This window comes from Callithrix jacchus, chromosome 18, assembly GCF_049354715.1.
Source record: "Callithrix jacchus isolate 240 chromosome 18, calJac240_pri, whole genome shotgun sequence".
NCBI classification, from domain to species: domain Eukaryota; kingdom Metazoa; phylum Chordata; class Mammalia; order Primates; family Cebidae; genus Callithrix; species Callithrix jacchus.
Genome location: NC_133519.1, coordinates 40,696,430 through 40,723,694, shown reverse-complemented (window position 1 = coordinate 40,723,694; position 27,265 = coordinate 40,696,430). Strand labels below are relative to the sequence as shown.

The window sequence follows — 27,265 nt, the reverse complement described above, 5'->3', positions numbered from 1 at the left end:
CTCAAGTTAAGAAGTTGGAAAACATACCTAAAAAGTAAAGATCAGTAGAAAGTAGTACATATAAGTGCCTGATATTGTACCTCAGACATTTAGGGTTTCAGACGAGAAGAAAGTCACAGCAGATGTAATATTTGGAGAACTTTTTTTTTTTGAGACAGAGTTTCGCTGTTGTTACCCAGACTGGAGTGCAATGGCATGATCTTGGCTCACCGCAACCTCTGCCTTCTGGGTTCAAGCAATTCTCCTGCCTCAGCCTCCCAAGTAGCTGGGACTACAGGCACGCACCACCATGCCCAGCTAATTTTTGTATTTTTAGTAGAGACGGGGTTTCACCTTGTTGACCAGGATGGTCTTGATCTCTTGACCTTGTGATCCACCCGCCTCGGCCTCCCAGAGTGCTGGGATTACAGGCGTGAGCCACCGTGCCTGGCCCTGGAGAACTTTTTATGTATAGGTGGCACTCATGCTAATGTACATGGAAACAAAGGTGGGTGGGCCCTCCTGAAAGAAGAGGCCACAGGGTCTTTGCCTAGTTGTGGGACCTTACCAGAGGCCGATTCTCAGATTTGTTATAAGTGGAGAGAGACAAGAAGTAAGAAACCATTTAGGAGGCTACTACAGCAGTACCTAACCCAGAAAACACAAGTAGGCAAAGAAACACATACAAAGATGTTTATCGTGATGCTATTTAGAGCAGTTAAAAAATGAAAGGCGATGCAAAGTCTATGTAAGTTCTACCACACTCAGGGAAGGAGCAGACCTGCATATACTGGCGTGAGATGTCTATGACAGTTTAAGTTTAAAAAGTTATTATATAGGCCGGGTGCGGTGGCTCAAGCCTGTAATCCCAGCACTTTGGGAGGCTGAGGTGGGTGGATCACGAGGTCAACAGATCGAGACCATCCTGGTCAACATGGTGAAACCCCGTCTCTACTTAAAATACAAAAATTAGCTGGGCGTGGTGGCGCGTGCCTGTAATCTCAGCTACTCAGGAGGCTGAGGCAGGAGAACTGCCTGAACCCAGGAGGCAGAGGTTGCGGTGAGCCGAGATCGCGCCATTGCACTCCAGCCTGGGTAACAAGAGCGAAACTCCGTCTCAAAAAAAAAAAAAAAAAAGTTATTATATAATATATATGTAGCATAGTGCTAAGATTTAAACTATGAAGAGTGTCTGTGCCTATATGTATTGTATGTAGAAAAGGGTCTGAAAACCTACGCATAGAAAGATAAGGTTGGTATTAGCCATGTTGAGATTTTTCAAAAATCTGTGCCTGAAGATGCTGCTGTAGCCAGGTTCTATATCTTACCTGGGTCTCGTTGATGGTTTAGTTACACTAGTTTTTTTGAGGAAGGACATTTTCCTGTTTGAGTGTGAAACTCTCTTTTGTTTCTCGATAATTTCCATTGCAAAATCTAAAAAAGAAAATCACTAAGTTGGAGAACACTATATTATAAGCAATGAAAAGGGAAAAAGTAGCAAAAACATTTTTCAGACATTAAGTTCATGTAAAAAAAAAAAAAAAAAAACCTGTCTCCCCATAAGCTGCCATCTCAGGTCATTCGTGTTAAGAACAGACGTAAGGATGACTGACACCCCTGACATGAACATCAGTCCAGGTTATGTTATCTAAGTATGTTGGCCTTTAGATCTAATGCCCACCTTCCTCAGCAAGATTGCCTCTCTCCCCGTTACATTGGTTAACACCAAGTGTCAGGCCTCCTTCAATCAGCTGCTTTTACTAGACCAAATTCCACGTGACATTCCATCTTCCTTGACACTTCCATTGTCCTATCTTAAACCTTTCCATGTGTTCCCTGGAATTCCTGCTTTGCAAAAAGCTAACTTTCACAGATTCTTGACTTCTTCTTTAAGAGTTCCCTCCATCTTCTTGTTTTAATAAAAACCATTTTCTTTCCCAAGGACACTGCTTCGCCATGTAAGCTTCTCAAATGATACTCTAGTACACTATACAAGTTCAGAATGGGTGTCTGGTTCCCTATTGCCATTTAGAAATCATTATTGCCTGTAATATATCAAAACATCATTATTGTCTGGGCACAGTAGCTCATGCCTATAATCCCAGCACTTTGAGAAGCCAAAGTGGGAGGATCACTTGAGGCCAGGAGATTAAAACCAGTCTTGACAACACAGTGAGAGCCCATCTCTACAAAAAAAAATTAAAATTAACTGGGTGTGGTGGTATGCACCTGTGGGCCTAGCTACTTGGAAGGCTGAGGTGAGATCAGTTGAGCTTAGGAGTTTGAGGCTACGGTGAGCTATGATCACACCATTGCATTCTAGCCTGGGCAACAGAGCAAGACTCTGTCTATGAAAATGATTTTAAATAATAAAAACAAATCAAACATTATGATTGAAGAACAATCGATTTCGTGAATCTCCGTATTGTAAGAGCCCTTTGAGGTTAATGCTGTAGAAGAAAACAGAAACTATGAACTCATCAAGGGCAGAGATGGTGTATTACTCATCTGACTTACAGAAGTGAGAACATGACCTAGTTATATAGTCAATGTTTTAAAATGTGTTTTAAATACAATATACCCATATAGAAAATGTTTGTGTAGTTTGGCAATACTTTTTCCAAAAGCAATCAAAAAGAATGAAAAGAAATTGGATCTAAACAAATGCAACTGAGTAAGAAAAAATAAAATATAGACTATGGAAGATCAGATATAAAATTTAAAAAAAAGCAAAACAAAAACCCTCCCAATACAAAAGACCTAGAAATACTGGATAAAAATAATATACTTTCAAAGTGAAAATAAATGTATAAAAAATTAAGACAAAGCAAAATCAATACATAGAGATTAGAAACAAAGAGGATGCTAAAATCCAGGAATGTCAGTTTATATCAGAACTTTAGCCACCCTAGAGGCATTTACAGTATTAAAGTCACAATGGGACACAAGACAAAGCCATAGAGCTTTAGAAAATGGGCAAAACACCGGGCATTGCTTTTATTCTTAAGACATATGACAATTATGTAAACAAATTGCTACTGGGGAATTTAGTAGAGCGTTTTGGCAGATTCTCAGGGGAGAAGGGGGCAAAAATTACAAAACAGCACAGGAGACGAGGCCCTGATAAACACCCTGATCTTTCAATTGGGACTCCAAAGAATAAAGAAAACAAGAAATAGCTGATCATCAAAGGGAATGAGAACTAGCTTTGAAATAACTTAATCCCTGAGTAAATTAAAGTTATCTAGATGCTACTAGTTTAGTGCATGTTGGAAGTAAAAATCCTCTCTGGAGGAAAATAACTTCATCCAGAGGTTCAAATTGGCTCTACAGATTTTCACCAATGATGTTCATAAATCAATCAGAAATAAACAGATATTTTAAAAGACTTTACTAAAAATCAAGGGGGGAAGTGGCACTTGAAATAAGCAAAGAAAATTCAAACATGAACTTTAAAGTGACTATTAAAATAGTTCAAGTAATTTTCAGACAGAAAGGAAAATATCAAAATAGACAATATTACAAAAAAATAAGAATGCTAGAAATAAAAAGTTTAATGATTACAATTTTTAAAAGTCATAGCTAGTAGATGAGTTAAATGACAAATTACAAAACTAAAGAGAAAATTGTTGAACTAGGAGTTAGATACAAAGGACATAACCAGACTGAAACATACAGGGGGAAAAATAAAAAATACAGAAAAAGTATATGAAATATAGTGAAAATGTGAAAAATATGTGTAATAAGATTATAAAAAGAGACAGAATGGAGTAGTAAAATACTTAAAGAGATAATAATAAAAAAATTCCCTAAACTGACAAAGGATATCTAGTCCAGAAGTTCCAAAGCTACAAGCAGCATAAAACCTGAGGCATATTATAGTAAGGTTATACAAAAGCAAAGACAAAGATAAAATGTGAGGTGGGGGAAAAAAACAAGGGAAAAAAGAGAACAATTTTCTTCTACTAAGCAATGTCAATAAACATGGACAGGTGACTCCTCAAAGTGAACTAAGGAAGCCAACATACAATGAGATAACATTTTCAAAGTATTAATAGAAGAGAACTCCAAGAAGAATTCTATATCCAGAAACGATATTCTTCAGAAATAAAAGCAAAATAAAGACATTTTTCAATGAACATGAAAGGAAATATCAAATGGCATTCTTTTTTTTTTTTTTTTTTTTGAGACTGAGTTTAGCTCTTGTTACCCAGGCTGGAGTGCAATGGCGCAATCTCGGCTCACTGCAACCTCCGCCTCCTGGGTTCAGGCAATTCTCCTGTCTCAGCCTCCTGAGTAGCTGGGATTACAGGCACACACCACCATGCCCAGATTTTTTTGTATTCTTAGTAGAGACAGTGTTTCACCATGTTGACCAGGATGGTCTCGATCTCTTGACCTTGTGATCCACCCGCCTCGGCCTCCCAAAGTGCTGGGATTACAGGCGTGAAAAAAAAATTCTAGATGGCAGCTTGGGGAGCAAAAATCAATGAAAAGGAAAGAAAAAGGTAAATATATGAGTTAGCCTAAACAAATATTGAATCATTAAAAAAATACATTTTCAGTAGGAATACTGATTTACATTAAATTTTAATGTGTCAAGGATGCATTTGGAAATCTATATGGTAAAAACTAAAAGAATAGAAAAAATATAGAAATTATTGACCTATTCCCCCCATCTTAATCTAAAAGAAAAACAAAAGCAAAGGAAAAAAATATATAGAACAGAAGGGACAAATAAAAAATAGTAACACAGAGTACCAAAATGACAGCATGGAAGGATGCTGGCTTCAATCCTCACCCACCACAACCCATAAAACCAAAAACAAATGTACAACGCTGAGGTTATTGCCAGAAATATCCTGGAACTCAAATATATTATGAGACAGTTCCCAGGGATGCAGAGAAGTGAACAAAAACTCTGAGCAGATGTTAAGAGAATTGGACTTCCACATCTGAGATACCCCTCCCTGCATTCTGCCCAACACCAAGTACACGGAAAAATTTCTGCCAACTTGCTGTTTCTACAATGGAAAAAGTGATATTGAGGTTTCAAAACAGCTTCTCCACTATCTTGGGTTTCCTGGCAGGGGAAGCATCTTCATGGGAAAAATTAAGAGTGCCTGAAGTGAAATTTGTTTTTGAGGACAGGCAAAGGGAGGAGGTGGGACTACCATACCCAGTTCTGGAAACTCTGATCTATAAAGTAGTCAATGGAGACATCAAATGAGAGTGATTGTCAGCAACACCACACTCTAGGAGGTTTGTTCCACAGGTCCCATGGGCAGAAACCCCTAGCTAGCCTTCCCACATTGCCAGGATCCCTTTGGGATCTCCTCCATTTGGGAAAACCAGTGCTCCCGTCCTTTACTAGAACAAGCAATTCTTAGGTTAAGGTGCCACCTAGAGCTGAAAAAGAGGCAGTGACCTAGCAGACCAGCTTGGGCGAAATGGTGAGACATCAACTCTATTAAAAAAAAGTTTAGCTGAGTATAGTGATGCTTGCCTGTAGTCCCAGCTACTTGGGAGGCAGAGGCAGGAGGATCACTTGAGCTCAGGAAGTTGAGGCTGCAGTGAGCCATGTTGGCACCACTGCACTCTAGTCTGGGTGACAGAGCAAAACTCTGTATCAAAACAAATGACAACAACAAAACTCTAAGCAAATATATTCAATAGAAAACAAAACAAGCCAGACAGAGAAGAGCGAAATAAATAATCCTTTAATGCAAAGACACATATGTAGACCCACAAGAAACAAGAGCAAACAGAACCACAATCTTCCCAAATGGACCAAAACAAGGAATCTGAAACTAACACTAAGGAGACAGTGACTTGTGAACTCTCTGACCAAGAATTCAAAATAGTATTTTCAAGGAGACTCCGTGATCTCCAAGATAACACAGAAAAACAATTCAGAAATCCACTGAAGAAATTTAACAAAGAAGTTGAAATAATAAAAGAAATTAAACAGAAATCTGGAACTTAGAAATACATTCACTGAGCTGAAAAATTCATTAGAGGCTCTCAACAGCAAAATGGATCAAGGAGAGGAACAAAATAGTGAGCTCGAAGTCAGTCTATTTTAAAATACACAGTCAGAGGAGAAAAAAGAAAAAAAATGTAAAAATCAACAAAGGTTGCCTACAAGAGATAGAAAGTTATCTTAAAAGAGAAAATTGAATTACTGGTGTTTAGAGGGAATTGAGCAAGAGCAAGGGATAGAAAATGTATTCAAAAAACAATAATAATAGAAAACTTTCCAAAACTCAAGAAAGAGATAAATATCCAGGTACAGGAAGGTCAGAGAACACCTGACCCAAATAAGACTACCCCAAGGACTATAATAATCAAACACCTGAAAATCAAGGACAAAGAAAAAAATACTAAAATACAGAAATAGAAAAGAAGCAAATAGCATACAAAGGACTTCCAGTTCATCTAGTAACAGACTTCTCAATAGAAATCATGTAGGCCAGGAGGGAGCTGAACAACACTTTCAGAGTGCTGAAAGAAAAACACTGCCATGCAAGAATACTGTATCCAGAAAAGTTATCCTTTAAATGTAAAGAAGAGGTCAAGTCTTCCCTAGACAAACAAAAGCTGAGAGAATTCACCAACACTAGACTCCTTTTACAAGAAGTGCTAAGGGGAATTATTTGATCTGAAAGAAAAAAACACTAACATGAAAAGAAAATTTAAAAAGCAAATAAATAAAAACTTATTTATGAAACCCACTGATATAATTAAGTACACAGACAAACCCAGAATACTCTAATACTATAATTATGATGTTCGACCCACTCATAACTTAGTATGAAGCCTAAAGGACAAAGCTATCAAAAATGATAATAGCTACAGAAACTGTTAAAAAGTAAGCAATATGTAAATTAAGATAGCTGAAATCAACATGTCAGAGGGATAAAGTGTAAAAGCTTTTTAAAAATATTTTCCTTATTTTTATTCTTTTCTTTATCATCTAAGATAAAGGTCTTCATAAAATAACATATCTAAGATGTTTTTTTATAAGCCATATGGTAACCAGAATGCAAAATCTATAATACATTCACTAAAAATGAAATGCAACAAATTAAAGCATAATACAAGAGAAAATCACTTCACCACAAAAAAAGATATAGCAAGAAAGGAGTTATAAAACAACCAGAAAATAAGCAACAAAATGGCAATAGTAAGTCCTTACTGATCATAACACTGAATGTACTTGAACTCAATCCTGCAATTAAAAGGTGTAGAGTGGGCCGGGCGCGGTGCCTCACGCCTGTAATCCCAGCACTTTGGGAGGCTGAGGCGGGTGGATCACGAGGTCAAGAGATCGAGACCATCCTGGTCAACATGGTGAAACCCCGTCTCTACTAAAAATACAAAAAATTAGCTGGGCATGGTGGCACGCGCCTGTAATCCCAGCTACTCAGGAGGCTGAGGCAGGAGAATTGCCTGAACCCAGGAGGCGGAGGTTGCGGTGAGCCGAGATCACGCCATTGCACTCCAGTCCGGGTGAAAAGAGCGAAACTCCATCTCAAAAAAAAAAAAAAAAAAAAAAAGGTGTAGAGTGGCTGAGTGGATAAAGAAACAAAACCCAACTATATGCTGCCTATAAGAAATTCACTTCACCCGTACAAGTGATATGGATAGGAGATGGAGACTGGAAATACTGGGTAGAAGAGGGCAGTTCCCCAGCAAAGGCCCCACTCCCAAGCCTGGAAACCCAGGACCCTAAATGGGAACAGGCATTTGTTTTTGTGCCCAAATGTTGCCTTTTGCCCCACTGTGCCTGTCTGTCTTGTACTCATGTAAACCCCAAACCCCAGACTTCATGAGCTGATGGGCAAACAGAAGAGCAGAGGAGCAGGAGAGCAGCATGGCAGAGAAGGAGAGAAGAGAAGGAGTGTCTGAATGTAGAGATGAATTCGGCTGGGGACAGTCAGAGGGGAGATCGGCCATGGGACAGCCAAACTCCAGGAGAAGATCATCTGCCCACTCCATCCCTTTTTCAGCTTCCCATTCATCTTTCTGAGAGCTACCTCCATTGCCCAATACAATCTCTGCATTCATCATCCTTTAAGTCCACGTGTGACCTGATTCTTCCTGGACACTGGACAAGAACCTGGGTACCAGGAGGGCACTGAGCTGGTTAACACTTAAGCCATCTATGAATGGCAGAGCTAAAATAGCACTGTGGCACACCAAATGGGGCTTTGAGAATCAAGGCACCCATCCCTAGAAGCTACCATGCGGCTGGAGCCCAAAAGTGTTTGCCCTGGCTCCTGCACCTGTCGGTCTGAATGCTCCCCCTCCCATAAGGAGTTTGAGCATGTGGTGGCCAAACAGACAAGCCACACTCCTGTCACACATCCTATGAGGAGGGTCAGGGAACTCTCCTGTTTCATCTAGGGTCTTCCCCCGGATCCAGAAGGGTAAGTACAGATACAGAACTGTTGGATCTGCCTTTTTCCCAAGACCCTGACACCTCTCTCTTTGCTGTGGGTAAAAGGAATATTGGCTGTTTCCCTTTCAGGGAGGTCTAGCTGTCGCATGGGACCAGAGGAAAGCCCTGGGGCAACCAAAGGCATCTTTTGTTGCCAGAGGACCCCAAGTCTGAACTCCATCAGCCAAGATACCCAGACTTTGCTGTGGTATCTCTTCTTTCACGGTTTGAAATGGCTCCTATCTCTTCTTTTATAATGTTAAAGATTTTGCTACAGACTGTGGCAATGACATTAAATATAATGTCCCAGCCATCAGAGTTGCAATTCAGAATCATGTGGTTACCCTTTGGTGAGATCCAGAACTCCACCCCATGGCCACAGGATCCTACGCACAGTGGGTCCCCTCCTTATCCCCTCCCCTTCTCTCTAGGACACCTGAGCGAGTCTGCAGCATGCATGAGCAGCACCCAGTGGCCACGTGGGGTGGGTGCCTGTAATCCCAGCTACTCAGGAGGCTGAGGTGGAAGAATCATTTGACCACAGGAGGCAGAGGCTGAAGTGAGTCAAGATCATGCCATTGCATTCCAGCCTGGGCAACAAAGCAAAACTGTGTCTCAAAAATAAGGAAGGCAGGCAGTCAGGCAGGAAGGCAGGCAGGCAGGAAGGAAGGAAGGAAAGACAAGACCCCACCGCCTTCTTGGAGAGGCTAAGAGGAGCCTTGGTAAAGCACACCTCTCTATCTCCTGATTCTGTTGAGTGACAGGTAAGCCCAAAGGATAAATTTATTACTCAGTCAGCCCCTGACACCAGGAAGAAGTTGCAGAAATGGGCCCTGGGACTGGATAGTACTTTGGAGGACCTCCTGAAAGTGGCTGCCTTGGTCTTTTACAATAAACATAGGGGGACACAAGAAAGAGGCAGAAGCTTTAAGGGCCACCATGCAAGTCCACAAACCCCAGAATTCCTAAGGTGCACCTGTTAACTGCCACAGATGTGGCAAGCACAGCTATCTCTCTTCTAAACTTTAACTGCTCCCATACAAGGTTCAGTTTCTTTCACTAGGGTAAAACAACTTGGGGTACAAGTTCTTAGTATATTTCACTTCTTATTTCTGTAATCTTTGGCATTAGATTCTTTCCTTGCATAATATACATGTTTAACCCATCGATACTTAACCTTGTAAAACTTGTGTTTTTCTCTCTCACCTAGGCCATCAAACTCCAAATGGTCAGGCAACCAGAGCCTTGGATGATGGCTTCTTTCTGCCAGAGACCCTTAGATAGACCTGGGAGGACTCTGACTTCTGTTTTCCCTAAAACAATGCCCCCATCAGCAGGAAGTAGCTAAGACTGGCCGTTGTCCATATTCTAATACAGTTAGATGTTCCTCTTCAGAGTGGGATAATGATATGGACAGAAGACAGGGAAATACTGGGTAGCAGAGGGCAGTTCCCTGGCAAAGGCCCCACCCCTAGGCCTAGAAACCCACTACCCCAAATGGGAACAGGCATTCCTGTTTTTTGTGCCCAAATGTTGCCTTTTGGTCTGCCATGCCTGGCCCCCATATTGTGCCCATATATTCCCCAAACCCTAGGCTCCATGAGCAGATGGGCAAACAAAAGAGCAGAGGAGCAGGAGAGCAGCACGGCAGAGGAGAGATGAAAAGGGGCATCAGAACGTTGAGAAGAGTTTGAGAAGAGTTTGGATGGAGACAGACAGAAGATCAGCCATGGGACAGCCAAACTTCAGGGGAAGATCATCTCCCCACTCCATCCCTTTTCAGCTCCCTATCCATCCTGCTGAGAGCTACCTTCATCACCCAGTACAATTTCTGCATTCACCATCCTTCAAATACGTGTCACTGTACTCTTTGGATGCCAGACAAGAACCCAGGTACTGAGGGCATTGAGATGTTAACACTTAAGCTGTCTGTGGATGGAAGAGCTAAAAGAGCACTATGGTATGCCCACTGGGGCTTTGAGAATTACAGGAATCCACCCCTAGACGCTACTGTGGGGCTGGAGCCCAAAAGCGCCTGCACCTGCCTGCCTGCCTGGTTCTCCTCCTGTAACGGGTTTGAGCATGCAGCAGCCAAACAGATGAGCCACACCCTCATTGCACAAGGGGGGGTCATGGAACTCTCCCAATCACAGATACAGACTGAAAGTGCGGGGTGGAAAAAGATATTCCATATAAGCAGGAATAAAGAGGCAAGAATAACTATACTTACATCAGATATAAGAGACAACAAATCAAAGACTGTAAAAAGAGACAAAGAGAGTCATCATATAGTAATAAAGAGGCCAGCTTAGCAAGAAATTAAAACAATGATAAATATCTATGTGCCTAACACCTGAGCATCAAAGTACATAAAAGCAAACATTACTAGATACAAAGGGAGGGAAAGACCGCAATACAGTAACAGCAGTGTTAGAACTGAAAAACAAATCCGGCAAAGTTTCAGGATACAAAGTCAACATACAAAAATGAGTAGCATTTATATACACCAAGAGTGAACCATCCGAAAAATAAAAAGCAATCCCATTTACCATAGCTACGAAATATAAAATAAATAGGAATCAATTTAACCAAAGAAATGAAAGATCTATACAAGAAAAATGGCAAAACGCTGATGAAAGCAACAAGAAAGAAGATATAAACAAATGGAAAGATACTCCATGCTCATGGTTTGGAAGAATTAATACTGTTGAAATGACAGTACTATCCAGAGCAATTTATAGATTCATCCCATCGAAACACCAATGACATTCTTCAGAGAAGTTTTTTTTTAATCCTGTAATTTATATGAAATCACAAAAGACCCCCAAATAGCCAAAGCAATCCTAAGCAAAAAGGACAAAGCTAGAAGCATCGTACTACCTGGTTTCAAAAGTTTCTACAAAACTATAGTAACCAAATTAGCACCACAAAAACACACACATAGTCTACGGGACAGAATACAGAGCCCAGATATAAGTCCATGCCTTTACAGCACACTCATCTCCAACAAATGTGGTCTCTTCAAAGAAACTGAGGTACGCAAAAAAAACAAAACAAAACAAACAAACAAACAAACAAATATATATATATACACGTACATATATAGATACATATATAGATATAGATACATATATAGATACGTATATATAGATATAGAAATGTATATAGATATAGATACGTATATATATAGAAACGTATATAGATATAGATATGTATCTCTCTCTATATAGATATATATATAAAGAGAGAGATATATATATAGAGATAGAGAGATACATATCTATCAATCTATCTCTATATATAGAGATACGTATCTATCTATCTATCTATCTATCTATCTATCTATCTATCTATCTATCTATCTATGGCCCATTCACAGAAAAAAAGAACCAATGAAAATTGTCCATGAGAAGTCCAGCCATTGTACTTACTAGTCTTTAAATCAATTGTCTCAGACATGCTCAAAGAACTAAAGGAAACCATGAACAAAGAAAGTCACAAAAACCCGTAGAATGATGTCTCACAAAGAGAATATCAATAAAGAGAAATTGGCTGGGTGCAGTGGCTCACACCTGTAATCCCAGTACTTTGGAAGGCTGTAGGCAGGTGGATCACCTGAGGTCAGGAGTTCGAGACCAGTCTGGCCAACATGGTGAAACCCTGTCTCTACTAAAAATACAAAAATTAGCTGGCTGTGGTGGCATGTACCTACATTGCCAACTACTTGGGAGGCTGAGGCAGTGGAATCACTTGAACCTTGGAGGCAGAGGGTGCAGTGAGCTGAGACTGCGACACTGCACTCCAGCCTGGGTGACAGAGTGAGACTTCATCTCAAAAAAAAAAAAAAGAAAGAAAAAGAAAAAGAGAAATTATAAAAGGAAACCAAATAAAAATTCTGGGGCTGAAAAGTATGATAGCTTTGTTTTTTAAAACTTTTAATTTTTGTGGGTGCTTAAGTATATATATTTATGGGGTACATGAGATGTTTTGATACAGGTATGCAATGTATAATTATTACATCATGGAAGATGGGGTATCCATCCTCTCAAGCATTCATACTTTGTGTTGTGAACAATTTAATTATGTTATTTTAAAATGTACAATTAAATTATTATTAACAATATCACTCTGTTGTGCTATCAATACTAGGCCTTATTCATTCAAACTACTTTTTTGTACCCATTAGCCATTCTTACCTCCCCCTTGCCAGCCTACACAACTGCCTCCCCACCCCACAACTACCCTTCCTAGCCACTGGTAACCATCCTTCTACTCTCTATCCCATGGGTTCAATTGTTTTGATCTTTAGATCACACAAATACGTGAAAACATGTGATGTTTATCTTTCTGTGCCTGGTTTATTTCACTTAATATAATGACCTCCAGTTCCATCCATGTTGTTGCAAATGACTGAATCTCATTTTTTTACAATGGCTGAATAGTACTGCATTGTGTATAGGACCACATTTTCCTTATCCATTCATTTGTTGAGGGACATGTGGGTTGCTTTGAAATCTTGGCTATCGTGGCAGTGCTGCAACACACGGGGGAGTGCAGATAATGCTTTGAGAGTCGATTTCCTTCTTTCTGGGTGTATACCCAGCAGTGGGGTTGCTGGATCACATGGTAGCTCCATTTTCAGTTTTTTGAGGAACCTCCAAACTGTTCTCCATAGTGATTGTATTAATTCGTATCCCCACCGACAGTGTACAAGGTTCCCTTTTCTCCACATCCTCGCCAGCATTTGTTATTGCTTGTCTTTTGGATATAAGCCATTTTTACTGGGGTGAGATGACATCATATTGTAGTTTCAATCTGCATTTCTCTGATCAATGATGTTGGGCACCTTGAAAAGTATATTAATTTTGAGCTAAAGGGAAATAAAAACATCACATGCCAAAACCTATGGGATGCAGTGAAAGCATTGCTCAGAAAGAAACTCATAGTTATAAGTGTAGATACTAAAAAAGGAAGAGAAGTAAATAATCTAGTCTCACAGGTTCAGGAACTAGATAAAGAAGAACATGCTAAATCTGTTTTTATTGTTAATTTTTAGAGATGGGGTCTCACTCTGTTGCCTAGGCTGGAGTACTGTGGTGTGATCGTGGCTCACTGCAGGCTCACCTTCCTAGGCTCAAGCAATTCTCCCACTTCAGCCTCACAAGTAGCTGGGACTAAGGGCATGTGCCATTGTGCCTAGTTAATTTTTTTCTTTCTTTTTTTTTTTGATACAGAGTTTTGCTCTTGTTGCCAGGCTGGAGGGCAATGGCTCAATCTCGGCTCATTACAGCCTCCACCTCCCAGGTTCAAGCAATTCTCCTGCCTCAGCCTCCTGAGTAGCTGGGATTACAGGCATGCGCCATCAAGCCTGGCTAATTTTTTTATACTTTTAGTAGAGACAGCATTTCTCCATGTTGGTTAGGCTGGTCTCAAACTCCCAACCTCAGATGATCTGCCTGCCTCGGCCTCTTAAAGTGCTGGATTACAGGTGTGAGACACCATGCCCAGCATGCCTGGTTAATTTTTAAATTTTTTTGTGGAGTCAGGGTCTCATTATGGTGCTCAGACTGGTCTCAAACTCCTAGGTTCAAGGTATCCTCCTGCCTCGGCCTCCCAAAGTGCTGGGATTACAGGTATAAGCCACTGCACCTGCCCAGGTTAAATCTAAAACTAGCAGAAGAACGGAAATAATAAAGACTAGAGTGGAGGTAGACAAAATAGAGTAGAAGCATTTACTCTCTGAGAGCAACAGAGACCATCAACAAAAACAGTAGCTTTTTCTTTTGAAAAGATAACTACATTGACAAACATTTAGCTAAACTTATTAACAAAAAAGGGAAAATAATTATATTATTAACATCTGAAATAAAAGTGAAGACATTACTACCAACCTTACAGAAATAAACAGGATTATAAGAGACTACTATAAACAATTTTATTGCAACAAATTAGGTAATCTAAATAAACAAATTTCAAGAAATGTACAAACTTCTAAAACTGACCCAAGAAGGAACAAACAGTTTGAATGGGAGATTGAACCAACAATCAAAAACCATCCAACAAAAGAAAGCCCTGACGACTTCACCGGTAACATTTAAAGAAGAGATAACATTAATTCTCCTTAAACTCTGCCAGAATATTGAAGAGGAGGAGATGCTTCCTTAACTCACTGTAAGGTCGGCATGATCCTGATACTAAATCAGACAAACACAACCCACAAAAGCTATGGAACAACATTCCTGATGGATATAGATGCAAAAATGCTCAATACAATGTGAACCTATCAAATCCAGTAGAAAATTAAGATGGTTATACATCATGGCCAGGCGCAGCAGCTCACACCTGTAATCCCAACACTTTGGGAGGCAGAGCCAGACCTCAAGATCACTTGAGGTTAGGAGTTCGAGACCATCCTGGACAACATGGTGAAACCCTATCTGTACTAAAAATTAGCCAGGTGTCATGGCAAACACCTGTAATCCCAGGTACTTGGGAGGCTGAGGCAGGAGCAGGAGAATTGCATCCTGAACATGATAAAGGGCAAAGTCACAGGAAATATTATACTCAATGGTGAAAGACTGAAAGCTTTCCCCCTCAGCTCAGGAAGAAGACAAGGATACCTTGTTTCACTGTTTCTCTTTAGCACTGTACTGGAAGTTCTAGCCAGAGCACTTAGGCAAGAAAAGAAAAGAAAAAACGTCCACATTAGGAAGGAACAAGCAAAGCTATTTTATTCAGAGATGACATGATCCAATATATAGAAAATCCCAAAGAATCCAAAAAACACTACTAAACCTAGTAAACAAATTCAATAAGTTTTAGGTTACAAGTTCAGCATGCAATATTCAGTTGTCTTTCTATATACTAACAATGAATAATCTGAAATGAAATAAAAATAGTTCCACTTATAATAGCATCAGAAAGAATGAACTACTTATAAATGTAATTGTGGAAATGTAAAACTTATAAACTAAAAATTATAATTTTTCAAATCCATACCTACCAATACATTAACGTTGAATGTAAATGGGCTAAATGCCCCAATTAAAAGGCACAGAGTGGCAAGCTGGATAAACAAGCAAGACCCACTGTTCACTGTCTTCAAGAGAATCATCTCACATGCAATGACACCCACAGGCTCAAAGAAAAGGGATGGAGAAAAATCTACCAAGCAAATGGAAAACAAACAAACAAAAAGGCAGGGGGTGCTATTCTAATTTCAGACAAAACAGTCTTTAAATCAACAACAATCAAAAAAGACAAAGAAAGGCATTACACAACGGTAAAGGTTCAATTCAACAAGACTTAACTATCCTAAATATATATATATGCACCCAATACAGGAGCACCCACATCGTAAAAACAGGTTCTTAGAGACCTGCAAAGAGACTTAAACAATTACACAATTAACAGTGGGAGACTTCAACACCCCACTGACGGTGTTAGACCATTGAGGCAGAAAACTAACAAAGATATTCCAGAAGTGACTCAACACTTGACCCAAATGGATCTAACTGACATCCACAGAACTCTTCACCCCAAAACAACAGAACATACATTCTTCTCATCTGCACATGGTACATACTCTAAAACTGGCCACATAAGGGACAAGTGCTGTGGCTCATGCCTGTAATTTTAGCACTTTGGGAGGCTGAGGGGGGCAGATAGCCTGAAATCTGAGTTTGAGAGCAGCCTGGCCAACATGGTGAAACCCTGTCTCTACTAAAAATACAAAAATTAGCCCAGCACGGTGGTGGATGCTTGTAATTGCTGTTCTCCAGGAGGCTGAGGCCGGAGAATTGCTTGAACTCAGGAGGTAGAGGTTGCAGTGAGCTGAGATCATGCCATTGCACTCCAGGCTGGGCAACAAGAGTGAGACTCCATCCCCACTCCCACCCCCCCACAAAAAAACTGCCCACATAATCAGCCATAAAACAACTCAGTAAATTAAAAAAAAATGAATTTATACCAACCATTTATTAGCCCATGACACAATAAAAATAGAAATCACTAAGAAAATCACTAAGATCACTCAAAACCATACAATTAAATGGAAATTAAACAACCTGCTTCTGAATGACTTCTGGGTAAACAATAACACTGAGGCAGAAATCAAGAAATTCTTTGAAACCAATGAGAGCAAAGATACAACATACCAGAATCTCTGGGACACACACATTCTTTAGCTCTATCCACTAAACAGATCTGATTGCAGAGACACCGCAGTAGCAATGAATTAAGCTAGTTTCGGAGCTTGGCTTTTAAGCATCATTCTCTAAGAAAAGGAACCAGGCTCTTAGAATAATGGCTAATTCTAGAGCTGGCGCAGGGAAAGTATAAGATGCACCTGGGAGACATATACAAGAAAGCAAGAACATGCTCAACAGACATTTCAAAAGGAGACAAAAGCCAGCTTGAAATGGGTGCCACTTAACAAACTGGGGAAAATTTGAGCACTAAAATAATAATAGTAATGAATTATAACCCATTGAATTAAAAAATGAGTTCATACAGATATAAAGAAACAACTACCATGAAAGAGGCACTAAACCAAGCAGACACCATGACACCCTGCCAGGTGATGCCAGCAAATCTCTGTCATGAGCCACTCCAGTGCTGGCACAGTGTTGGAGGCTATGTACAGAGCAACAGCATGTGCCCCATGTTTGCACACCGAACACTTAAGTTGCTGGCAACAGAGACAAATGCAGAGCCCCCAATATATTAATATCCCTAACAAAACCCAGCCACTTGGTGACAAACTGATTACACTGAACCCCTTCTACTCTGGAAGGAACAGCAACTCATTGTGACTGGAACTAATATGTATCTTACCTGCAAGGTCTCAGACAGCATCAACATATGGGGGCTTAAAAATGATTGATCCCTCAGTGGGATCTCCCATAACATTGCCTCTGTCCAAGGGATACACTTTATAGCAAAGGAGGTGTGGCAATGGTCAGTGGGTTCCATGAAGATGAGGTCTACTGGTTCTATTTCCCTTGAGAGCTGCTGGCTTGATAGAGTGAAGGAGCCACTTTTAGAAGGCATAGCTGTGAAAGCAGCTTGGAGCTACCGGAATGCTGGGGGAGAATGATGATGCCTTGGGAAAATGAGGCATCATCCTCCAGGATAAATCAAAGACCATTATAAAGTGTGTTTTCTGTGGTAGAATACATGGGTCCAGGTACCAAAGAAAGAAAGCAGTGTTCAGTTTAACAGCAGTATCAGTGACTTACTCGGGTAAATTCGTCGTCTTTCTACCTGTAGGTCTAGACCAGTGCTGTCCAATAAAAGTACAATGTGAGTCCCATATATCATTTAAAATTTTCCAGTGGTCACATTGAAAAAGTCAAAAAGAAAAGGGTGAAATGCATTTTAATAATGTTTTTAACTTACCTACATGTACCAGTCACATTTCAAGTGCTCAGTGGCCACATGGGGCTAGTGGCTCCTGTACTGGACAGTGCCAGTCTAGAGACCCTGGTTCCTGGAGGCAGAATGCTTCTACTCAAGGAAATAGTAGGTATTCAATCGCTTTAAGCTCCTTATGCCAAGAAGCCAGCAGGCAAGCAAAGGTGTCACTGTATTGATAGGGTAATTGATCCTAATAGTAAAGATCACGTAACATAACAGGGATAGTGGAGAATCCACCTGCCACTCTTTGTATTCTCTAGCCCAGTGTGTATGATAAGCTGACAAGTGGAGCAGCCACAGCCTGAGAAGTCATGATGACTGGGGGCTCAGATATCTCAGAGATGAGAGTCTAGTAAGACCCCAAGACCAACAGAGGCACTAGCTGAGCACAAAAGAAATCTAGGATGGGGAGCAGGAGAGGAAGAAGAGGAGTATTAGCAACGGTCTTCAGATAAGGTAGAGTAATGTGAGCCAGCCTTTCTCAAATACATTTCCCAGGACAAGAAACCGTCAGATTCCTGGAGGAGCTACTCCAAGGTGAGGTGAAATTTCTATACAAAGCAAATGGACAGTAGTGGGTGGTACTGGGTACTTCCTAGAACCTCCCTTCAGGGCCAAAGCACTCATTTCCCTAGATGTCTGAGTGTTGGCTGCTGATGACCCAGAGATGAGGCCCCTTCTGAGAGTTGCTCCAGCCACAGGAAACTGCCTGGCTATAAACCCTAGGTTATATCCTCCCAGGGGCATTCACATCCCCTGTAGGTCAATGTGGAAGACCTAAAGCCCACATTAAATTTCTTACCTCATTGAGGGACAACTCTGAAGGGCCATCCTATCAACACAGTTTCTTATGGCACCTGCTGAGGCCCGTTGTGATTGCCTCACAGTTGAGTATCTATCTCTGCCCAGTCCTGCCTTCCTCACTCTCTTATAGGTATTATTCCCAAGGCGACAAACCTCCCTTCAAAAATCTCAGCCTCCAGGTAACTTGACAGAGATGAATCCACATTATTGAAAACCCCAGAGTGATAACTAGGTAAGAAAGTAGAAATGAACCACCTTAACCGTCATCACTTCATTCATTAAGAATTACATCTTACTTTCATGATGTCCTTCTATGGCTTTGTAGGAGAAATAAGACATAGTCATTACCCCCTAACCACTTCTCCGTTTACAACAAAGCATGGTTCCTCTTTTGGCTTTTGTTCCTTAAGTTTAGACATTTTCTCTTAGATTTCAAAAAACCAAGTTGCCTCGTCTGTCCCTGATTTTAAACACTTGCCGCTTTTAGGTGCTTTCTCACAGTACATTTTGTAGTCATTGCTGATCTTCTCTATGGCCATCTTTGGATTCTTGTAGCAGAGTTCCTCAAAGGACATTTTAGTTATGTCTGTGAAGTAAGGAGAAACAGAGGTACAGTCTGCGTGTCCAAAGTCTATGTTCAGATTCATATACTTTTGTTGAAGGTATTGCCTTTAAAATGTCATGTAAAGAGGCCAAGGGCCAGGCGCGGTGGCTCACGCCTGTAATCCCAGCACTTTGAGAGGCTGACGTGGGTGGATCACGAGGTCAAGAGATTGAGACCATCCTGGTCAACATGGTGAAACCCCGTCTCTACTAAAAATACAAAAAAATTAGCTGGGCATGGTGGCGTGTGCCTGTGATCCCAGCTACTCAGGAGGCTGAGGCAGGAGAATTGCCTGAACCCAGGAGGTGGAGGTTGCGGTGAGCTGAGATCGTGCCATTGCACTCCAGCCTGGGTAACAAGAGCGAAACTCCGTCTGAAAAAAAAAAAAAAGAGGCCAAAAATGTCTTAATGGGATGCTTGCAGAAATAATACAAATTCTCTAAGCTAAATTATAAACAAGGGAATAAGCCTTCTCTCCCTTCCAGAATAAGAAGATCCTCTCCTTCTTAGGGAAAACTGACCCATGGAGATTATTTGCCTGGGGGTAGCCAAGGTATGACTTGAAAGAGCTACTAATTTTTAATTTATGTTTGAAAAGGAACTCATACAAACAAATGGAGACTCCTTCAAAGCATCCATCTGTTGAGGGGTTGAGTAGAAATGTATTTGTTTTTGTTTTTTTGCAGAGATGGGGTTTCACCATGTTGCCCAGGATGGTCTTGAACTCCTAGGTTCTAGTGATACTCCTGCCTTGGCCTCCCAAATGTCGGGATTAAAGACATGACACCACACCTACAAATGTATTTCAAACATTCTACTATTGTCTCAAAAAAAGCTGAAGAACCTAAGAACAAGAAATGGCAAAGAACATGCTATGCTGTTTTCCCTTTCTCAGCTCTGACTTTGGGAGTAACTTCCAGGATTAACTTACGTGTCTGAATATTACCAATAGTTGCAAACCATTGTCCTTTGGAGTAGATTTTTTTTCCCAGAACCAGGCATATATCATCTTACGTTATGCATAATGAATTGAGAGGGAATACCCTTTCGTATCCAGAAGGTGGTGAGACAATGAGGCTGAGATAGCAAGAGTAGTTTTAACAGTGATCTGGATAACAGAAGCAGAATAGTAGTACCTTACTTCCTACTGGGGAGAAATATTCATTTGGATGTTGAGTTCTGGGATTTAGAGTATATCTAAATGCACAGAGTTCTCCTGGAACTCTCTAGGCAGGAAAGTTATTTCTAGACTATTTGAGTCTAGAAAGAGTACTGGGGTGTGGACCCATGAATGTGAGTTATTCTTATGTCATCATCATCATCATGTGTAATCAAGGGGAATTTGACCATAAGTGTTAAGAGCAGTGGATTGTTTCTGCAGTGGATCCAGGTTTCTAGTCCTGTATCAATTCCTCCCTTGCTGAGCAGCCTTTGGCAAGCCTTTTCACCTTTCTGGAAGTCATGTTTTCCTGCATAAAAGATGATAGTGGCCAGGTGTGGTGGCTCACTCCTGTAATCCCAGCACTTTGGGAGGCTGAGGCAGGAGGATCACTTGAGGTCAGGAGTTTGAGGCCAGCCTGGCCAACATGATGAAAACTCATCTTTACTAAAATACAAAAATTAGTCAGGTGTTGTGGCAAGTGCCTGTAATCCCAGCCACTAGGGAGGCTGAGGCAGGAGAATCACTCGAACCCAGGAGGCTGAAGTTGTGGTGAGCAGACCGTCATTGCACACCAGCCTGGGCAACAAGAGAAAGACTCATCTCAAAAAAGAAAGAGAGAGAGTATTCTAACTCTGCTACTCTGAGAGTTTAGGGTACAGCTGGAGACACCAGCCTACCTGGGATTCAGGGCCCTGACCTGACCAAATGCAAAGAAGGCTCTTTTTTAGGCCAGACTTGTGCTCCCCAAAAGCAGAGATAGAGGAAGTAATGATGTGTGCTTTGGAGAGGGACAAGGAACTGCTATAAGGTGTGGTTCACATTCTTTCTAGCTATCCCTGGTACCCCATAGCCACCAAGGTAATGCCCATCTCCCAATATGTGTGTGGTGAAATTTACCAGCCATCTTTTCTTCTACTTCTGTTTTGATTCCTGGGAAAGAATCTAAGATCCTCAGGTTTTAGAGAGGGTGGAATCTCTATGGGTAAAAAAGAGGGCCTATGCATGCTAGATTTAAATAATTCATGCCCAAGCATGGCTCCAAGGGGCAAGTATCCAGGGCATCTTGATTTATATAGAGAGTCCATAATAAAGTTTTAAAAAAGAGCTGGATGTTACATTCTTTTGGCAATCTAACAAGTACCATTTACTTAGCACCTGCTTGTTACTATATTACCTCTAATCCTAAATAAATTAGGGGCCATTATCTCCATTACGTAGATGAAAAAATTAGGTTCAGAGAGATGGAGTAACTTGCCCGAGCTCACAGAACATATGAATGGTACAACTGAATTTTCAAAGCTTTTGCTTACTCTTTACCTGTGTTTTTCAAAGGGTCATGACTCATTAGTATACCAAAAAATAAATGGTGACATTGCCAGCTTTTGCATGACATGAAATAGGATAGAATAAAAAATGTTGGAGTACAACATCTCATGCAATAAGGGCAAGTATTGCTTTGGAAATTTTTGTTTCCATATATACGTGCACATGTATACACAACTATATGTTTAAGGGATTATGAAGACAAACATATTTATTGTGGATCAAAGTTTGAGAAATATGCAGTGTTCCAACTGTCTCCATATAGATAATTAAAGCAGTATGTTCAATATGCATAATAATGACTAACATTTACAGTGCTGAACTCCTGAGATCATTCATAGATTGTCTCGGGTCACCTGTACAAGTTTGTTATCATTCTTGTTTTACAGTTGAGAAAACTGGGCTTAAAGAGAGGTTAAATACATTGCTCACGTATACAAGTCAGTGGGACAGCAAGGGTGTAACCCCAGACTTCTGGGACAGCAAAGCCTTTTGCTCCCAATGACGCCTCTCCTCCGCCTGGGTGGGCTGGTGTGTTACGTTAGGGAAGCGGGTAACTATAATCTATGTTCACAGAAATGCGCTTGGATTCTATTCTGGAGGAAATGTGGTGAGGTGGAACATGCTTATCAGATGTACGAAATGCAGTTATTCAGCATCAGCTGTAGTATTGCTTTGGTGAGCAAGAGTCTAGCTAAAGCTGAGAGATCTGGCTCCCTCAGATCCAGCTAGGAGCTCTACAGTCTGTCTGCATTCAAATCCTGACTGCAACTTACTCTGTGACCCTGGGGAGGTCACATCTCTGTGCCTCAGTGACTTAGTACTTACCTCATAGGTTATTTTGATGATCAAATAAGGTAATCTCTGCATTGCATAGTGCTGACACTTAGTAAATAACCCATAAAGGTTAAATAATGTTTTCCAGTTGCCTATATGCAAAGGTCAAAAAAATGACAGTGACTGCTCTGACCTGTTAGAAACACGGGAGACGCCAGCTCCACCTGGAGAGACCCTCCTCGTTTCAGGTCCTCCGTAGCTATCTTTCGCCACTGCTTAGAGTCCATTTCCTTCATGTCAGCCAAAGCCTGGCTTAACTCCAAAGACTGCTGAATCCTCTTATAAAGAAGAACGCTCTCTTCTTTGCCTATAAATTCTTTTTTATGCCGTCTGGAGCTGATGAACTTGTTCTGTGTCTAAAAGAAGAGGGTGAAGGGAAGACCACATTTGTTACAGGAACTAGACCAGAAGCAATAGTTCTGTAGTATCTCAGTGCTCCATGCCTCCCTGTAACACGGTCTTACGCAGGTTGTTTTCCATTGTTAAGAACCATTGCTCCTTTAGACGCCAACCCCCACCCCCTTCTAATCAAACTCATTTTCTATAAGGGAGAAATTTTCTATGTCAAAATTTTCAAAGTCATCTTATGCACCCAGTCCTTTTCCTTGAGAGGTTTAGCTTTAGAACAACAGGGACCATGCCAATCTTTGGTTGACTCTAGGAAAAAGAACAATTTCATTTACTTTAACACATAAGCTTTTAAAACAGAAAGTACTCTTCCTTTTTCCCTCATCCTCATGATTCCTTCCCAACCCGAAGTCCTTCCTACTGTAAAAATGAGAAACCAGTAGTCCTCTTCATCCAGGGATTTATCATACCAGGGACGGAGCATCTGAAAGCCAAACACAGCATATGCATTAGGAGGTGGATGAGCAGCTTGCCGCATCTCTCCTTCTTATGTTCACCTAGGAGCAGAGTAGGCTGAAGATTCTGGGTTCTGTAATCTGGAGGTCTAATGGAACAGCAAACATTAGCTATGACCAACTAGGTGGCGTTCCTTTATCTCTGAATGGAGCAGCTACCACAGCTTTTCTCTAAGTCTCAGAATACTAAGTATTTATTTAAGAAGAGAGACGATAAATAATTTACAGAACCATTACTTAACATCTGCATATTATTTCATTCTTTTCCAAAGTAATATCTCATTTTTTTTCTCAAAATGGCCCTGAAAACCAAGCATTTCTCTTTGGTGTATCTACTCATGTCTCCCACTTGAAGACCTTATGATTTTGTGAAGAACATTTTATTACATTAAAACAAAAACAAAACCTATGAGTTAGGGCTTAGCTAGATATATTAATCCATACTCTAGTTTCATTCATTCATTCATGTGACAAATGCTTTATGAGTGCCTCCTATGTGTCAGGCACTTTACGAATTGCTGGCAACACTGAGATCAGCAAGCTGCAAGTGTTGTTACAAGGAGCTCAACTTCCAGCATGAACGGCAACATAACACATGCACTCATAGAGGTATTAACAAAGCTTCTGATTCAGTCAGGGAAATCCAGGAAGAATTCATAACGGTAAAGAGGTTTGCTCTAATGTGCACCTTGCAGGGTAAGTAGGAACTCACCATAGGGAAGTTGAGTAAAGATCAGCCCAGCCACTACAAAGAGCTTAAGCAAAGGCATGGAGATGGGAAAGATGTTTGGGAATGATGAGACTCCAGTGTGGGCTGAAATGTAGCATTCATGTGAAGAGCTCAGGAATGGGGAAGTGGCAGGAGAGAAAGCAGGGAAGCGTTGGAATTATATATGAGGGACTTGAATGCCTTGCTGAGTAATCTGGGGATTACTTTGTAGGCAATGAATTGATGGTAATTTTTAAGAATGTAAGATTATCTCTGCCAACTGCCTCAATCATGTAGCCAAAAGGTGAGTTTAGGGATATAAATTTTGGTAGTTTTAACAAATCTCCTTGGCCCCTGGGAAACTTGAGTGAAGTATACTCCTGAGACAATTCAGTTCAATGATTGAATCTGAACAATATGTAACATAATGTTACTTGTTAACAAATAAACTGCAAATATATATTAAATATGAGTAATAAACAAGCATGTGTGAAATGAATATCCTATTAACATCCCTTTTAGTTTAAAAGATTTATGACTCAGGCCAGGTTCTGTGGCTATTCTCCATTTCATGTATTTCTTCTCTAATCTTTATCCTCTTTTTCCTTCTGATAAGTTTCGGTTTACTTCTCTTTTTCTGGTTCTGTAAGGTGTAAACGTAAGTGGTTTATTTGAGATCCTTCTTTTTTTTTTGAGAGAGAGAGAGTTTCGCTCTTGTTACCCAGGCTGGAGTGCAATGGCACGATCTCGGCTCACCGCAACCTCCGCCTCCTGGGTTCAGGCAATTCTCCTGCCTCAGCCTCCTGAGTAGCTGGGATTACAGGCACGCGCCACCACGCCCAGCTGAGTTTTGTATTTTTAGTAGAGACGGGGTTTCACCTTGTTGACCAGGATGGTCCCGATCTCTTGACCTGGTGATCCACCCGCCTCAGCCTCCCAAAGTGCTGGGATTACAGGCTTGAGCCACAGCCCCCGACTTGAGATTTTTCTTTTTAAGATAGGACTGATTGCTATAAGTATCCAACTTAGTACTGCTTTTGCTGCATCCCATGAGTTTTGGTATGTTGTTTTTATTTTCATTTATCTGAAGTATTTTTGACTGCCCTTTTTGATTTTTTTGAGCCGTTAGTTGTTTCAAAATATGTTATTTAATTCTATGTTTTTATAAATGTCCCCATTTTCTATTCTTGATTTCTAGTTTCATTCCATTGTACTTGATTAAAAAGTATTTGTAGTATTATCTCATTTTACTATTTTAGAAACAGGGTCTCATTCTTTCACCCAGGCTGGAGTGAAGTGGTGTGATCACAGGTCACTGTAACCTTGAACTCCTGGACTTAAGTGATCCTCCCACCTGAGCCTCCCAAGCAGCTGGGACTACAAACCTGTGCCACCACATCTGGCTATAGAATGTTTTTAATCTTAAATTGGTTAAGACCTTTTTGTGACCTAGCACATGATCTATTCCGGAGAATATTCATGTCCACCTGAGAAGAGTAATTATTCTGTTGCTGTTGAGTAGAAAGTTCTGTATATGACTGTTAGGTCAGTGATTTATGAGGTTGTTCAGTTCTGCTGTTTCTTTATTCATTTTCTATCTGTGTAATGTACCCATTATGAAGAGTGGGGCGTTGAAGTCTTCTATTAAAGCAACACAATAATAATAGAAGATTAAGTTCTTCCTTCAGATCTGTCAATGTTTGCTTAATGTATTTAGATGATGATGTTGGATGCATACGTACTTATAACTGCTACATCTTCCTATTAAATTGACCCTTTGTCATTATATAATAACCTCCATTGGCTTTTGTGACAGCTTTTGACTTAAATCCTATCTTATCTGATCTAGTATAGCCACATATGCTTTTTTTGGGTTATCACTGCCATCAAATATCTTTCTTCAACCTTTCACTTTCAGCCTATCTGTGTTCTTAAATCTATCATGAGTCTCTTGTATTGTTGGGTCTTGTGTTTCTATACATTTATCTACTCAATGGCTTTTCACTGGGGAGTTAAAACGATTCACACTTAAAGTAATTATTGTTAGGTAGACTTACTGTTGCCATTTTGTAAATTGTTTTCTGTCTGTTTTGTAGTTATCTTCTTCCCTCTCTTTCTCTATTGCTGTCCTTCCTTTGTAATTTATTTATTTATTTATTTTGGTAGTGATATGCTTTATTTTCTTTTTATCTTTTAGGTATCTACTGTACATTTTTTTGTGGTTACCATGAACCTCGCATTAAACATTTTATACTCATAAATCTGTTTTAAGCTGATAACAACTTCAATTGCATACAAAGTTCTACACTTTTCACCCTGCTTGCTACAGTTTACATAATTGATGTCTTGATGTCAGCTTTTGCTTTTTTATATATTTTGTTTTTATTAACTAATTTCTGTGATTATAATTATTCTTACAACTTTGTCTTAATACTAGTGTTAAAAGCGATTTATATACCTTCATCATATTACAATACTATGTGTTTGTCATTATATCTACCTTTAGCAGTGATATTTATACTTTCTTATGCTTTTTTGTTGTTATTTAGCACCTTTTAATTTCACCTCATTTTTGAAGTTCCTGTAGTACTTCTTGTAAGGCAGTATTGCTTTGTAGTGGTGACAAACTGAGATTTTGTTTGGGAAAGTTTTTTATTTTTATTTTTATTTTTTACTTCTTCACTCTCAAAAGATAATTTATCTGGGTAAAGAATTCTTAATTGGCAGTTTTCCTTTTCTTTCTTTCAGCATCTTGAATATATCATCCCACTGTCTTCCAGACTATAAGGTTTCTGCTGAGGAATCGTCTGGTAGTCTTTTCAAGTCTCCCTTGTGTATTAGAAGTCACTTTTCCCTTGTATCTTTCAAAATTCTTTGTCTTTGACTTTTAAAAATTTATTTCTAATCTGTCTGAGTCTGAAACTCTTTAGGTTCAGCCTATTTGGAGATCTTTGAGTTTCAGAAATCTAGATGTCCTGTTCCCTCATATTTGTGAAGTTTCTAGCCATTATTTCTTTAAATTTCTTTCTATCCCTTTCTCTCTCTCTTCTCCTTCTGAGATGTCTATGTGTATATTGGTTCACTTGATGGTGTCCCATAAGTCCTATAGGCTTTCTTTGGTGTT

General features: G+C 40.1%; 1 protein-coding gene across 23 annotated transcripts in view; it reads right to left on the bottom strand.

Annotated features, from left to right (window-relative positions):
- RGSL1 (regulator of G protein signaling like 1) overlaps positions 1–27,265 on the bottom strand; it is a 140,324-nt gene that overhangs the window by 33,504 nt on the left and 79,555 nt on the right. For 20 of the 23 annotated variants that reach the window (XR_013528977.1, XR_013528978.1, XM_078355067.1 and 17 more), the window contains 4 exons: positions 23,339–23,401; positions 22,703–22,925; positions 19,122–19,229; positions 1,308–1,413 (listed from right to left, as the gene is read on the bottom strand). Coding sequence is in view for 21 of the 23 variants with exons in the window: in XM_078355067.1 (XP_078211193.1) it covers positions 1,308–1,413; positions 19,122–19,229; positions 22,703–22,925; positions 23,339–23,401 (500 nt within the window). In the remaining 2 variants the exon portion in view is untranslated. The remainder of the gene's footprint in view (positions 1–1,307; positions 1,414–19,121; positions 19,230–22,702; positions 22,926–23,338; positions 23,402–27,265) is intronic. The other 3 variants (XM_078355070.1, XM_078355071.1, XM_078355065.1) reach the window with 1 other exon arrangement.